This window comes from Sciurus vulgaris, assembly GCF_902686455.1.
Source record: "Sciurus vulgaris genome assembly, chromosome: 1".
In the NCBI taxonomy this organism is placed as follows: domain Eukaryota; kingdom Metazoa; phylum Chordata; class Mammalia; order Rodentia; family Sciuridae; genus Sciurus; species Sciurus vulgaris.
Window position 1 is genome coordinate 63,149,737 of NC_136461.1, and position 14,144 is coordinate 63,163,880.

At 36.1% G+C, this 14,144-nt stretch overlaps 1 protein-coding gene across 2 annotated transcripts in view; it reads right to left on the reverse strand.

Annotated features, from left to right (window-relative positions):
- The window catches only part of SLC44A5 (solute carrier family 44 member 5), a 330,443-nt gene that overhangs the window by 3,937 nt on the left and 312,362 nt on the right, over nucleotides 1–14,144 (reverse strand). For both annotated transcript variants that reach the window (XM_079128981.1, XM_079128980.1), the window contains exons 13-21: nucleotides 13,357–13,449; nucleotides 12,826–12,913; nucleotides 12,063–12,325; nucleotides 11,496–11,590; nucleotides 9,271–9,374; nucleotides 8,134–8,207; nucleotides 7,409–7,479; nucleotides 7,210–7,298; nucleotides 5,909–5,993 (exon numbers count right to left, since the gene is read on the reverse strand). In XM_079128981.1, the coding sequence (XP_078985107.1) occupies nucleotides 5,909–5,993; nucleotides 7,210–7,298; nucleotides 7,409–7,479; nucleotides 8,134–8,207; nucleotides 9,271–9,374; nucleotides 11,496–11,590; nucleotides 12,063–12,325; nucleotides 12,826–12,913; nucleotides 13,357–13,449 (962 nt within the window). The remainder of the gene's footprint in view (nucleotides 1–5,908; nucleotides 5,994–7,209; nucleotides 7,299–7,408; nucleotides 7,480–8,133; nucleotides 8,208–9,270; nucleotides 9,375–11,495; nucleotides 11,591–12,062; nucleotides 12,326–12,825; nucleotides 12,914–13,356; nucleotides 13,450–14,144) is intronic.

The following is a 14,144-nucleotide window of genomic DNA, read 5'->3' on the forward strand; positions in this document are numbered from 1 at the left end:
TGAACCCAGGGACACTGCTCCATTGAGCCACATCCCAGTCCCTTTTTTTTTTTTTGTTTTAAATAATTTATTTAGAGATATGGTCTTGCTGAGTTGCTTAGGGCCTCAATAATTTGCTGAGGCTGGCTTTGAATTCGAAATTCTCCTGCCTCAGTCTCCTGAGCCACTGAGATTACAGGTGTGTACCACTCTACCCGGCTTAAAGTCACTTTTAATGGCAGTCCACACACTGATGTTGCAGCTTCTTCAAGCTGAGACCCAGGGGTGTGAAATGGCTGAACTTGATAGCTTGGAGGTAGTGAAAAAGACAGAGGATCCAGGCTCTGGATGTCTAGGTTAGCTCTCATCCTACTTAGCTGTGAAGCTCCCTGCCCCAAATCCTCAGATTACATTTGAAGGCAAATGCCAGGGTTACTGACTTCTCTCATATGTGAATTTACCTTCCGCTTTGCTTGCTTAAGCAAATAGGAAAATGATAGCACTGTCACTGACCCATCTGCCTGGTGGCTGGGGGAGCCCTAGAACCATGATGAGCAACTATAAGTTTGCATGGGACCAAGTTTCCTGTGAATCTATAGGATTCACAGCAGAGAATATCTAGAATCTTTTGGGAATAGCTGGATTATTGACTTAGTAGATTTTATATTAGAGCTCACAGTGACCTTCCTTACTCACAAAATGAAAAAGTTAGGATGGAACATGATAGACAATGCACATTTTTATTTTTGTTTTTCTTGTCCTGATTCGTATTTCTATATAATATCACATGTTGTACATCTGATTCATTATTACCCTTGATGTATTGGTAGCAAGCCCGGTCTAGATCAAATTAATAATCATCTACAACTATAATTTTTTCCCAACAGTATTCTCAGTGCCTTGTAATGTTAGAAAGATGCTATGTTTCCATTAGTAAAGTGTTTATAAATGATTGGCATTTTAAAGAGCATAAGTATTCTGGAAACCAGGATAATAGATATAAAAAGATGTATAAAAAAATAAAAAGTATCCAACATAATCAGAATTTGACTGAGGGTATCACTTAAGAAAGTTTCCAGAGTATGATGATGTCCCTCATAACAGCTGGAAGTAAGAGAAATACCACCTGTTGTCCCTTGTTCTTTAGTATCAGAGACTACAGTCTTTGAAAGGAAACTATTAATGTCAACACACACTGTATTGAATAAAGCTGACATTATACCCAATTTTCAAGAAGTTGGCAATTTATTAATAAATATGGGTGGAAAACATTTTTTTTTTAATTTCCCAAGTTAAAAGTGCACTGACAAATTTTAAATTGACATTAGCCTAAGCTTTCAAACACTGAGAACTGGTAGGTTCTAGACATTTCCTAAGATGAATTTTAAGAAATATTGTAAGTTATAAGAATAAAGAATATCATAGATAGATCTCTAAATTTTCAACATGTCGGCTTAGGACCAGACTTCCTTAACAGGACTCCCATAGCACAAGAAATAAAAGCAAGAATCAATAACTGGGATAGATTCAAACTAAAAAGCTTTCTCTCAGCAAAGGAAACTATCAATAATGCAAAGAAAGAGCCTACAGAGTGGGAGAATATCTTTGCCAATCATACTAATCTCCAGAATCTATAAAGAACTCAAAAAACTCTACTCCAAGAATACAAATAATCCAGTCGACAAATGGGCTAAGGAAATGAATAGACACGTCACAGAAGAAGATCTATAAGCAATCAACAAACATATGGAAAAATGTTCAACATCTCTAGTAATAAGAGAAATGCAAATCAAAACCACCCTAAGATTCCATCTCACCCCAATTAGAATGGCGATTATCAAGAACACAGGCAACAACAGGTGTTGGCGAGGATGTGGGGAGAAAGGTACACTCATACATTACTGGTGGGGCTGCAAATTAGTGCAGCCACTCTGGAAAGCAGTGGAGATTCCTTAGAAAACTTGGAATGGAACCACCATTTGACCCAGCTATCCCACTCCTTGGCCTATACCCAAAGGACTTAAAATCAGCATACTACAGAGATACAGCCACATCAATGTTCACAGCTGCTCAATTCACAATAGCCAGACTGTGGAACCAACCTAGATGTCCTTCAATTGATGAATGGATAAAGAAACTGTGGTATATATATACAATGGAATATTACTCAGCCATAAAGAATGATAAAATTATGGCATTTGCAGGCAAATGGATGAAATTGGAGAATATCATGCTAAGTGAGATAAGCCAATCTCAAAAAGCCAAAGGACGAATGATATCGCTAATAAGTGGAGGATGACACATAATAGGGGGAGGGAAGGGTTAGTGTTAGGGTTAGAGTTAGGGTTAGGGAGGGGGGCAAGTATGGAGGAAGGAAGGACTGTATAGAGGGAAACCAGGGGTGGGAGGGGTAGGGGGAAGGGAAAAAAATAACAGAATGAATCAAACAATATTACTCTATGTAAATTTATGATTACACAAATGGTATGCCTTTACGCCATGTACAAACAGAGAAACAACATGTATCCCATTTGTTTACAATAAAAAATAAATAAATTTAAAAAAAAATAGTACCCATGATGAGCATCTGAGATGAAAAAAGACATCTTTGTGCATTCCAGACCCTCATTTCTATGATGGCTTAGGCACTGCCTTAATTCCATATGCCTTCTTCCATCCCATGACAAAGCTGTAGTTTGTTCAAGTTTTCTAAACATGACTTTTCTTTTAAAAATGCAAAAAACACTGAGATACTAGGTAAAGGATTAAAATTTTCTTTTCCATTTACAGACAGAGGAAAGGCAAACTAGTACACAAAAGTTCTCTGATTTCTTTGTCTAGTTATTTGAAGTTGTTTTTAACATGTTCCGAAAGAGAAAAAAAGTCACTATTTTCTAGGAGATTTTTCTTTGCATATATTGCCTTATACTCATTATCCCCTTGTGACCCTAGTGTGAAATTGATGTTACACGTTACTCTAAAAAAAAAAAAAAAAAAAAAAAACTGATAGTTTTATACATATAGATTGCTCAGTAATGCCTGTAGAAGAATAAGTTTTCTCTACTTCCCTTAAGAGCAACATGTCAGAGACATTATCTCTTTCGGTGTATAACTGTATATGTAATGGATTCTGTTCTCTCGTCTGCTGACCCTACCATCTCTAGATTTGCCACAAAGATGTCACTGAAGGTGAAAGCCAGATCAAAGTCCTGGTGGGCACCAGGTTCTCTGGGCTATTTTACATGAGGTGCTAATAAAAAGAATCTGTTCTGTGTATGTGGATTGCACATGCCACCTCGGGCGGGGCACAGTGTATAACTCAGCAGTGAAAGCTCTAAAGACCTGTTGAAACTCTTAAGGTTTAAAATGGATCCAGTCACTTTCCCTATATCCATTTGTCACCCTGTTACATTGTGTGAATTGACTCTGTGGGTTTTTGAAACTGTTGCCATCTTGGCTTTATCGAAACTATAAGTGATCTCTTTTTTTTTTACTTAGCTTTTAATTTTTTATAGACTGCATTTTGATTCATTGTACACAAATGGGGCACATCATTTCACTTCTGTTTGTATACAATGTAGATTCATACCATTTGTGTAATCATACATGCACATAGGGTAGTGATGTCTGTCTCATTCCACCATTTTTCATACCCCCCTCCCTCTCATTTCCTTGTACATATTCTAAAGTCCCCCCATTCTTCTCTCACTTCCCACCCCCCTAACCATTATACATCATTCTCCACTTATCAGGGAAAATGTTCAGCCTTTGATTTTTTGGGATTGGCTTATTTAACTTAGCATGATATTCTCCAATTCCATTCATTTGTCAATGCCATAATATTATTATTCATTATGGCTGAATAGTATTCCATTGTGTATATATACCAGAGTTTCTTTATCCATTCATCTGTTAAAGGGCATGTAGGTTGGTTCCACAATCTAGCTATTGTGAACTGAGCTGCTATAAACATTGATGTGGCTGTGTTATTGTAGTTTGCTGATTTTAAGTCCTTTGGGTATAAACCAAGGAGTGGGAGAGCTGGGTCAAAAGGTAGGTCCATTCCAAGTTTTCTGAGGATTCTCCACACTGCTTTCCAGAGTTGCTGCACCAATTTGCAACTCTACTAGCAATGTGTGAGTGTGCCTTTTTCCCCACATCCACGCCAACATCTATTATTGTTTGTGTTCTTGGTAATAGCCATTCTAAACTATACTACAGAGCAATAGTAACAAAAACAGCATGGTATTGTCACCAAAATAGACAGGCAGACCAATGGTACAGAATAGAAGACACAGAAACAAAACCACATAAATACAGTCACCTCATACTAGAAAAAGGGCCAAAAACTTACAATGGTGCTGTTCAACAAATGGTGCTGGCAAAACTGAAAATCCATAGGCAGTAAAATGAAATTAAACCTCTATCTCTCACCCTGCACAAAACTCGACTCAAAATGGATCAAAGACATAGGAATTAGACCAGAGATCCTGCACCTAGTAGAAGACAAAGTAGGCCTGAATCTTCATCATGTTGGCTTAGCATCAGACTTCCTCAACAAGACTCCCAAAGCACAAGAATTCAAAGCAAGAATCAATAAATGGGATGGACTCAAACTAAAAAGCTTTTTCTCAGCAAAGAATACAATCAAGAATGTGAAGAGAGCCTACAGAGTGGGAGAAAATCTTTTTCACACGCACTTCAGATAGAACACTTATCTCCAAAATTTATAGAGAACTTACAAAACTTTACACCAAAAATACAAAGAACCAAATCGATAAATGGACCAAGGAACTGGACCAACACTTTACAGAAGACAACACACAGGCAATTAATAAATATATGAAAAAGTGTTCAGCATCTCTAGTAATTAGAGAAATACAAATTAAAACAACTCTAAGATTTTATCTTACTCCAATTAGAATGGCTATTATAAGTGATGTCTTTAAAAAATTCCTAAAACCCAATGCCCAAAGTCCAGTTACATCCCCAATTCTGTTCACAAAGCACAACAGAAGCCCATCACCATTAAAAATTTGAAATAAATTAAGAAATGAAAAGAGAATGTCATGCTAGTACCAAGCCATGAACCAAGACGTTCATTTTAGTATATGAGTTTCTTGTGCTTTGTAAACTCTGTTCTCTCAGCTGTTGAAGTTCTTTTTTTCTTTCTCTCTCTCTCTTTCCTTCCGTCCTTCCTTCCTCCCTCCCTCTCTCCCTCTTTCCCTCCCTCCCTCCCTTTCTTCCTTCCTTCCTTCCTTCCATCTTTCCTTCCTTCTATTTTTCCTTCTTTCTTTCTTTCTTTTTTTGAGTGGGGATGATTTTGTATTTTCCCCAAAGTTTACTAAGGCATAATTCCCCAGATTTATTGAGGTTTAACTGACAAATAACAAATTGTATATATTTAACGTATGCAATGTTTTGATACACATACATATTTTGGCATGTTTACCACAATCAAGTTAATTAACTTATCAATCACCTCACATAGTTATCTTTTTTGTGCATGTTTGATTAGAATGCTTAAGATTTCTAATAGCAAATTTCAAGTATGCAATATAGCTTTGTTAATTATGATGACCATGGTGTACCTGAGATCTCCAAACTTGTTCATCTTGCAAATGCAACTTTGTGTCCTTGATGAAAACTTTGTCAAGTTTCTCACCCATTGGTTCCTGCTCTCCATTCTTCTAATATCTTGAGTTTGAAATTCTTAGATTCTACATATTTAAGCAGAATTTGTCTCTCTGCCTCTGGATTGTTTCTTAGTTGTTAAGGTTTAAAGAGCATCTACTAAGCAATGTCTCCTTCCAAATAAATACTACTTTGTGGTTGTAGTTGGGTAATAGCAAACCCACAAAGACGTGGATCCTCACCTTCTCACCTGTCAGTTATCCATGGTAAGAGGAAACACATATTGAATACTTACAGAAGCAGATGAAAATTGTTTCAACACACATTGCATAGACGCTGAAGCACCCCTGAGCAATTAGGTAAGCTCCAAAAATGACAGTCTGAAATGGGTAGAGAAAAGAACCAACATGTCATTGACTTTGTCCAGAAGAACAAAATGCAGGCATACATGAAAGTCAGGGCAAGAAAGCTTTCAAGTAACTCTGTTAAAAAAGATTTCAAAGTAAAGACCAAAAAATTTAATAATGCTTTTGTGTGCTTTGTCTTGAGACTTTAAGAAATTGTACTAGATTGCCTATCCATTTTCTTTCTGCTATCCCCAAAGTCTACAAAAAAAATCCCAGTTTTAGGATCCAGTATAACAAGGCAGTAAAACAAAGGGATTAAGAGCATATACTGCCTGGGTTTGAATCACTGTAGAAGGGCTTAACCAGTTAACCTCTCTGTGCCCACATATTAAACTGGCAGAGGGGAAGAGGAGAATGTGGCTAAGGACAGTATTTATGCCAAAAGGATGAAGTGAGTTAATACCTTGTAACACAGACTGCAGAACTTCACCCAGATATCCTCCAGTTGCCTCATTCAACCAGATGTTGGGATAACTCAGCAGATTTCCTGATCAGAAACTGCTCTGCCTAAAGGGAACTGCTTCACTGGAGGGCAACCCCCTCTAGGGACAGTTCATGGCTACCAGGTGCCTGATGAGGTTGACAAAGGCCCAGACTCGTTGCCAGAATTTTTTGTAATTATGTCTGTGGTCTCAGCTTCTTCTGCTGCCCTATCCTGCCCTCCTCGCTTTCTTACAAATGCACCTTAGCAGAGAACTTCCCAATAAAAACCTTCTGCATGAATTTCTGTCTCAACAGTTGTTTTCAAGAAACCTAATCTCTAAAGCAGGGTGGAGGTTGGCACAAAGTGAGACCAATGTTAGCTGTCATTTTGATTGCTCGTATTCTTTTTCAATTTCCCTATCTCTGATAAATCAGAGTCAACAACACTCAGCTGCTATCAGCTGCTATGGACTCTCTTATAAGAAGAGACAGGAAAGACCTCTCTCTCTCTCTCTCTCTCTCTCTCTCTCTCTCTCTCTCTCTCTCTCTCTCTCTCTCTCTCTCTCTCTCTCTCTTTCTCTCTTTCTCTCTGTCTCTTCCTCTCCCTTACACACACACACACCACAAACCAACAGTAAGGTATCCCTCTGCACACCAGGAAGAGGGCCTCAGAAATGGAATGAACTAGGAATAAATTTCTATTGTTTAAGTCATCCAGTCTATGGTACCCATAGCAGCCTTAACTGAATAAGACACCAATTCTTACCAGCAAAGGTACCCAGTAGTAATTTAAAGATGTTGGTCCTTCTACAATCATTGGTATTTTCTGTGTGAAGACTAAGAAGGCCAGGATACCTACATTGAAAAGGCAGAACGTATAAATTACACACTTAGAAATGCATGTAGCTTTTTGTAGCAAAGCATTTTTCCAAGCATCTTTCCAACTTTTTATTAGTAATACTTACCTATAAACCCAGAAATTAGAATTTTTCCCAGGAGTAATATAAATTGTGTAACTTCATCTGTAACTGCAACTCTATCAGAAAAAAGTATAATTTTATGTTTAAAATACACTTTTGACTTGAAATTTATGAGAGTAAATAATTAATGAGTCCATTTTGACATGCCTTTGCTAAAATTTCATTTGGCAATTGTTAAATAAAAGAAGTGAAAATAGAAAAAAAAAAAAAAAAAAAAAAGAAGTGAAAATAGAACCCAGAGATGAAATTCTGACTTATTTTTAACGAAATAAACAGAAGATGGCATTGTAGGCCTGTCGGGTGTCATGCAATCAAGGTATCAGCCTCTCTTTCTCCTTTGAGGTTATAAATATACCCTGAATCCTGAAGATGCTGTATTTGTTCTCCAATTCTGTTCCCTGAGTCTCCATCAATTTTAGGAGAGGGATATGGCCAGGGATAAGATGATAATGTGGTTCATCTGGGAAATTTCTTAGCAGAAGGGATAATAAAAATGAACAAATTCCAGGGTATATAAAAATTTAGGTGGATGACAGAAAACAATTCTAGGATATGAAAAGAAATTAATGATGTGAGAGAGAAGACTTAAATCTATCAAATTAAAGGTAATATTCTCACCTAACATGGCTACCAACATTTCAAACAACATAGGAAGAATGTAATACTTGAGTTTCATCAAACTGTTTCAATTTTTCAACCTTATTACTTACCTTATAATGTTTCTCATCAGCAGATTGAAAGCATCTCTTGTTGATATGCAGAAGTTTTTGCCATATATTGCAATCTAAGGAAGACAATTGATACTATTTTTGAGCCAGTAGCATACTCTGATAAGACCAAAGAACAATCCAGTGATAGAAAAATAATCAAATTAATTGCTGTGGTCCATACTGATGCCCTCTTCCTTCCCACATTTGGGTTTGTGGGAGGCATGAGGACTGTGTGTTCCTCAACTCTGCACAACCCTCAGCATCACTGACATGATAATGTCCTTCACCTGTCCTATGCCCCTGAACTCCAGAGAATTAGATTGCCTCCAACAGAGGCAGGTCCTTTTCTCAAGTTTCAGGTAAGGACCTCTGTCCTTGGAATGTTTTGGATGGAGTCTGCTTGGGGGGACTACGTATTGTAGTCTTCACATTAAAAACTGCTCAAATCCAATGCCTTTCCCTGTATTTCTTTTACTGGTTAATAGGCTCAACATAATACTCTCACTGGAGATAAATGAATGATTATTTGAATCTCCATGATTATTTGAATCACTTCTCCAGACCCCTTTGTCACTGTGATAATAAGCAAGTGTCAAATGGTTGAAACTTCTAAAATTTAACAGAATTATATTTCTGGATCCCCTCTTTAAAAAAAAAAATCTTTAGAAGTCTTCATATTACATGGGAAACATATAATACATTCAGTCAAACATTGTCAATACCTACATATTTTAATACAAGATTCACAGAAATGATCAGACCCTTTCTTTAAATTATGTAAATCCTAGAATTAGAAACATTTTCTTCTCAGAGTGAAACATAGACTAAGTTTTCCTCCCACTCCTTCAAAGACATGAAACAATTTTCAATCTAGCACCTTTTAAGTTCTAATGTAATTAATACTTACACTCTAAAAAAGAGATGTTGAAGCTAATAGTGAGGCATAGTTAAGATCTTGCCTCAACCAGGAGAGCACAATCCTGAATCTCAGGTGGGATTCACAAACCCTTTTGTCAACATGGCCATAAGTTCAACTGAATTAGATAAAAGTGCTTTAAAGGGAACAGTATAGATCTGGGGTTGGGTTTGCAAGCAGTCGTTTAATAAATTAAAAAAAAAAAAAAAAAACCTACTTACCATAATATAGGCATTTCTGTTTAAAAACTTTACCATTTTTTCCAAACACCAAAAACAGCATGTCATGCAGCATTGTAGAAATCTGGAAATGCTGTTTTGGGCACCTGTGAGACGGAAGTATTTAAATCTATTAATGATTTGTTTCTGAACTCTATGATTCAAATTAAATAATAACAAAAAATTAAAAATGGGCTTTGCATTTTTTATTGTGGCAAAATAGACATAATATAAAATTTGTTATTTTAATTATTCCTAAGTTTATAATTCAGTGGCCTTGAGCACATTTACAACGTTGTGCAACCATCACACAACCCAATTTCAGAACTCTTCATCATCTCAAATAGGAATTTTAACTACTTGCTGCTCCCCTCCCACAGCTTCTTGTAACCTCTGTTAGACTTTCTGTCTGTATGAATTTGCCTCTTTTGGGTCCCTCATAAGTACAGTCATACAAAATGTTTCCTTTTTACATCTTGCATATTTTACTTAACATAATGTCTTCAAGGTTCACCATTTTATTCTTTTTTAAAGATAATATTCCATTGTATGTATACAACACATTTCATTTTTCCATTGATCTGTTAGTAGAAATTTGGGTTGTTTCCACCTTTTGGCTATTGTTCATAATGCTGCTATGAACACTGTTGTGCAAATATCTTTTCAAGTCCTCATTTTCAATTCTCTGGAAATATATCTTGAAGAGGAATTTCTGGATCAATTGAAAATTCTATTTTTAACTTTTGAAGGAAATGATATACTGTTTCTCACCAGAAATACACAAAAGTTTCAATTTCTCTACATTCTCATCAACAGTTTAATTTTCTGAGTTGTTGCTTCATTTCCCCATAGCATCTTTTGATGCCCAAATATTTTTAATTTTTTTATTGGTGCTGGGATTCATTTATGCCATATTCATACAATTTGATCAATCTCATTCTCCAGTATCTTCCCTTTCCCTACTCTCCTTCCTCCCTTGGATCTGCTTATACTCTACTAATTTCCTTTCTATTGTTTTTATTATTATTTTACTTACTGCATTAAAATTATATATATGGAATATATATATATATATATATATATATGATTCATTGTGGTATACTTATATATGGACACAGCATAATTTGGTAGATTTTGTTCCAAAAAATTTTATTTCAAAATTTTGTACTTCCTCATTCCCTCCCTGCCTCCCCACATCCCTTGATCCCCTCTTCCTCTCTTCTATTAATTTTGAAGTCCTATATATTTATTTATTTTGCCCATGCTTTTGGTGTGATAACCAAGAAATCATCACAAAATCCAATGTCATTAAGATTTCTTTCCTATGTTTGCTTTTGTTCTATAGTATTAGCTGTTATGTTTAGGTCTTTGAACCATTTTGAGTTCATTTTCATGTTTGGTATGAGGTAAGGATTCAACCTCATACTTTTGCATGTGGATATCCAGGTTTTCCGGGACCAATAGTTGAAGAGACTAATTTTTCACAGCAAATGGTTTTATATGTGAGGGTTTATTTTTGAAATCTCTAGTCTATTGCAGGCCGATATGTCTATCCTTATGCTAATTCCATGCAGCTTTAATTACTCTAGCTTTGTATTAAGTTTTGAAGTAATTTTGAATAGTTGATCCTTTTCAAGATTTGTTTCAGCTATCATTTTTTTTTTTTAATTTTTTTTTTTTGGGGGTGCTGGGGATTGAACCCAGGGCCTTGTGCTTACAAGGCAAGCACTTTACCGACTGAGCTATCTCCCCAGCCCTCTGTTTCAGCTATCTTTTAAGATAGATTCTAAACAGAGTTCATGTGTTTGTAAACTCTGTGTATCATATTGAAGTTCTTTTCAGTGATAGTCACATCATATTTTCAGTCTAATCTGACCTGAGCTCTAGACTTGGAACTGTTTATCTGACATCTCCACCAAACTTCATATCAGTGACAGATTAAAACAGATTTCTTAATCTCTCTCTCTCTTTTTAATTTGCTTCGCCTGGCTTCCACGTCTTAATAAATAGGATCACATCTTTTCCTCTCTTTTCTTCACGTGCGCTCCTCCTTTTCCCTGGCATTCAATCCTCAGCAAGTCCTATTGGGTTGTTCTTCGAAATGTATTCCAACCTTGACCATTTCCATCTTTACTACCAAGTACAAGTTAGTCAACAAGCCTCCCCCTACACCCCAGCTATTCTCTTTACAACAGTCAGGAAGTCTGAAATAAATTCTGGAATCTTACTTTTAAGACGGCCGTCCATGTATTCTAGGATCATTTTAAATAGTTGAACTATTGAAAGAATTAAAGCTCCGAATGCTAGGGATCCTGTGTGATATCTAGGCAAAGAAAACAAGAATAAAAGTTTAAAATATCCTTACTATTAACTAACAGGTTACTATTCAAACAATTTTCAGAGGTAAAAGGACTATGCAGAAGAAAGAGATTTTGTCTCCACAGAAGGTTTTAAACCGTATACATCTGCCTTCTTCATCTATCAATAGTCTATTCTCAAAAAATAGGATGTTTGACCTGATCAATGGAGATACAGAGCCAGATTAATCTTTAATCTTTCATTTGGTATTCTCTTTTATATTTTCCATCTGAAGGAACTTATGGGATTTAGAAAGATATTGGCCTGGGTAGAGATCATATTGCATGGTTATGAAAACAGACAAACCAATGGTTATCTATAAATATTAAACCACACTTTTAACCTCATTTTTACTTTGCCACTAGAAGTAACTAGCCAAGACTGAAATATGAGCACTAAAACTGAAGAAATGGGTAAAGGCTTAACAAGGAGCTTACCGTATAGCGTATCCAAATGCAGTAAAAAGTGGAAATGGTGGAATATCATCAGGTTTTTTCATGGCCCAGTAATAAGCAGCAAAGGCACCAGCAAGGGCACACTGACCCAATGCAATGACAAAGTTTACAAGCCAGATAAAGACAAATAGATTGTACATATGGAAGGTAGTGATGTACTGATGGTACAGACTCTGTCCACCATAGAAAGCAAAGTTACAATGAGCCCCGGGGCAAACTTTGGGAATTTCAGTTGTGTTAAAAATCTGCACTCAGGAAACAAAAGAAAACAAAACACAAGAATAAATGCCAATTCAAAATAACATCTCCCTGTCTTTTTGTTTTTCGTAGCTCCCAAATTGCATGTCTTGTTTTTTCTCCATTAGCTTTTGCTGTTACTCCACCATTTTCTATTAGATCACTTTATATAATTCTTTAATGGGCCCTGGAAAGTACCCAATTTTCAATCATATGTTCACCATCTGTACCTACTATGATTTCACATTTATTAGTGTTTTGTTGGCCGTACCAGCCTCTTAGAATATATGATAAGACAAGAAAACTAAAAAAAAAGTGATAGTGCTTCTCTCCATTATGCCTACCATTTTCAGTGATCTCCTGCTAACAGCTGACCCACTCTCCCTTCTAAGTAAATAGTTATTGTAACAATTGGTGCTTAAAAATTCTGTCTCAGGATGAATACAACTGCAAGATGAAATGCAGTAGAACTCTGCTTTGAAGTAAGCAGAGAGTTTCTTTTACTTACCTCTGGGTCACAGATTTTATTTGCATGTATGCATGGCTCCTCTGGGGCTATAACTGTGTATATAGGTACCCCTGATGTAGCCAAAAAACTGCATGAACTCTATTAAGGAAAAATTATTTGCTGGAATATTGAAAATAGACAATAAAATAACACGGATGACTCTAAAGTTTATGGGGAGATGAACTTCCATATCTTTTAATATTTTAATAATTCATGACTTATTACACCTAGATCAATATAACATGGACCAGCTGCTCTGAGTGTCCCCTAAAAACAGTAAAGTACAAAGGACCTCTCTTTGGTTATGTGAGGCCAAAAGAAAACAAGTCTATCACATGATTTTTTTTTTTTTTTTTTTTTGAGGGGAAATTAAATCAATAGACAAAACATTTAAGGACTTGGGAAACATATCCAGGTTTTTCTTTAGCATGTTCCTTGTCTTCCTAGGAAAAGAGAACACTGAATTTAAACTCCTGCTCCTGAGCAGTAATGTGGACCTGTGGTTTAAAGAGGTCACTCATCAAAGGATACACTGCTGTCACAACCCAGTAGGAAATGCAGATTAAGAGCAGAAAGAAAGTTAAAACTGGATAAATTAAAGTACTAGGAATGCATCCAATGGCTCTGAAATAAAACAAATATTTGAAATTCAAGATGAAGTTTCAATCATAACTGTAATTTCTCAATGAAATTTTTGTCTCTTAGAAGTAAGCCTTAGACTGAATTAATTCTAAGAACCTAGTAATAACCACTGATTCTTTTTCACTGATCATTCTGGTTGATTCTTATTTGATTTTAATTTGTATTTATTACTTGTTCTTTTTCAAGTAAGTTGGGATATTCTTCCAAGAATGCTGTTATTGTGTCTGATGTGTAATGTATGGCTAGGAAAAGCCCTATAAGAATTTGAATAATGAAGCATAATGCTTGATTGCTACCTGAAGTCCCCCAAACTCTCTTCTCTGTAGTTATTTGTGTCTGATCAATAAAGTTGGCACATTATAATCATAAGATTTATTTCTTGGTTTAGATTCTTAAACTTTTAAAGTTGGAAACCTTGACGATCTTCTGTTAAAACTTTAAGATCTGCTTCTGAATCCTTCCCTAATTCCGAAATACCTAGCTGAGCGCAGTAGTACGCACTTGTAATCCCAGCAGCTCAGGAGGCTGAGGTAAGAGGATTGAAAGTTCAAAGACAGCCTCTGTAACTTAGTGAGACCCTAAGCATTTTAGAGAGGCCCTGTCTCAAAGCAAAAACAAAACAAAACAAACAAACAAACAAACAAAAAAACAGTGCCCCAGGATTCAATCCCTGAAAC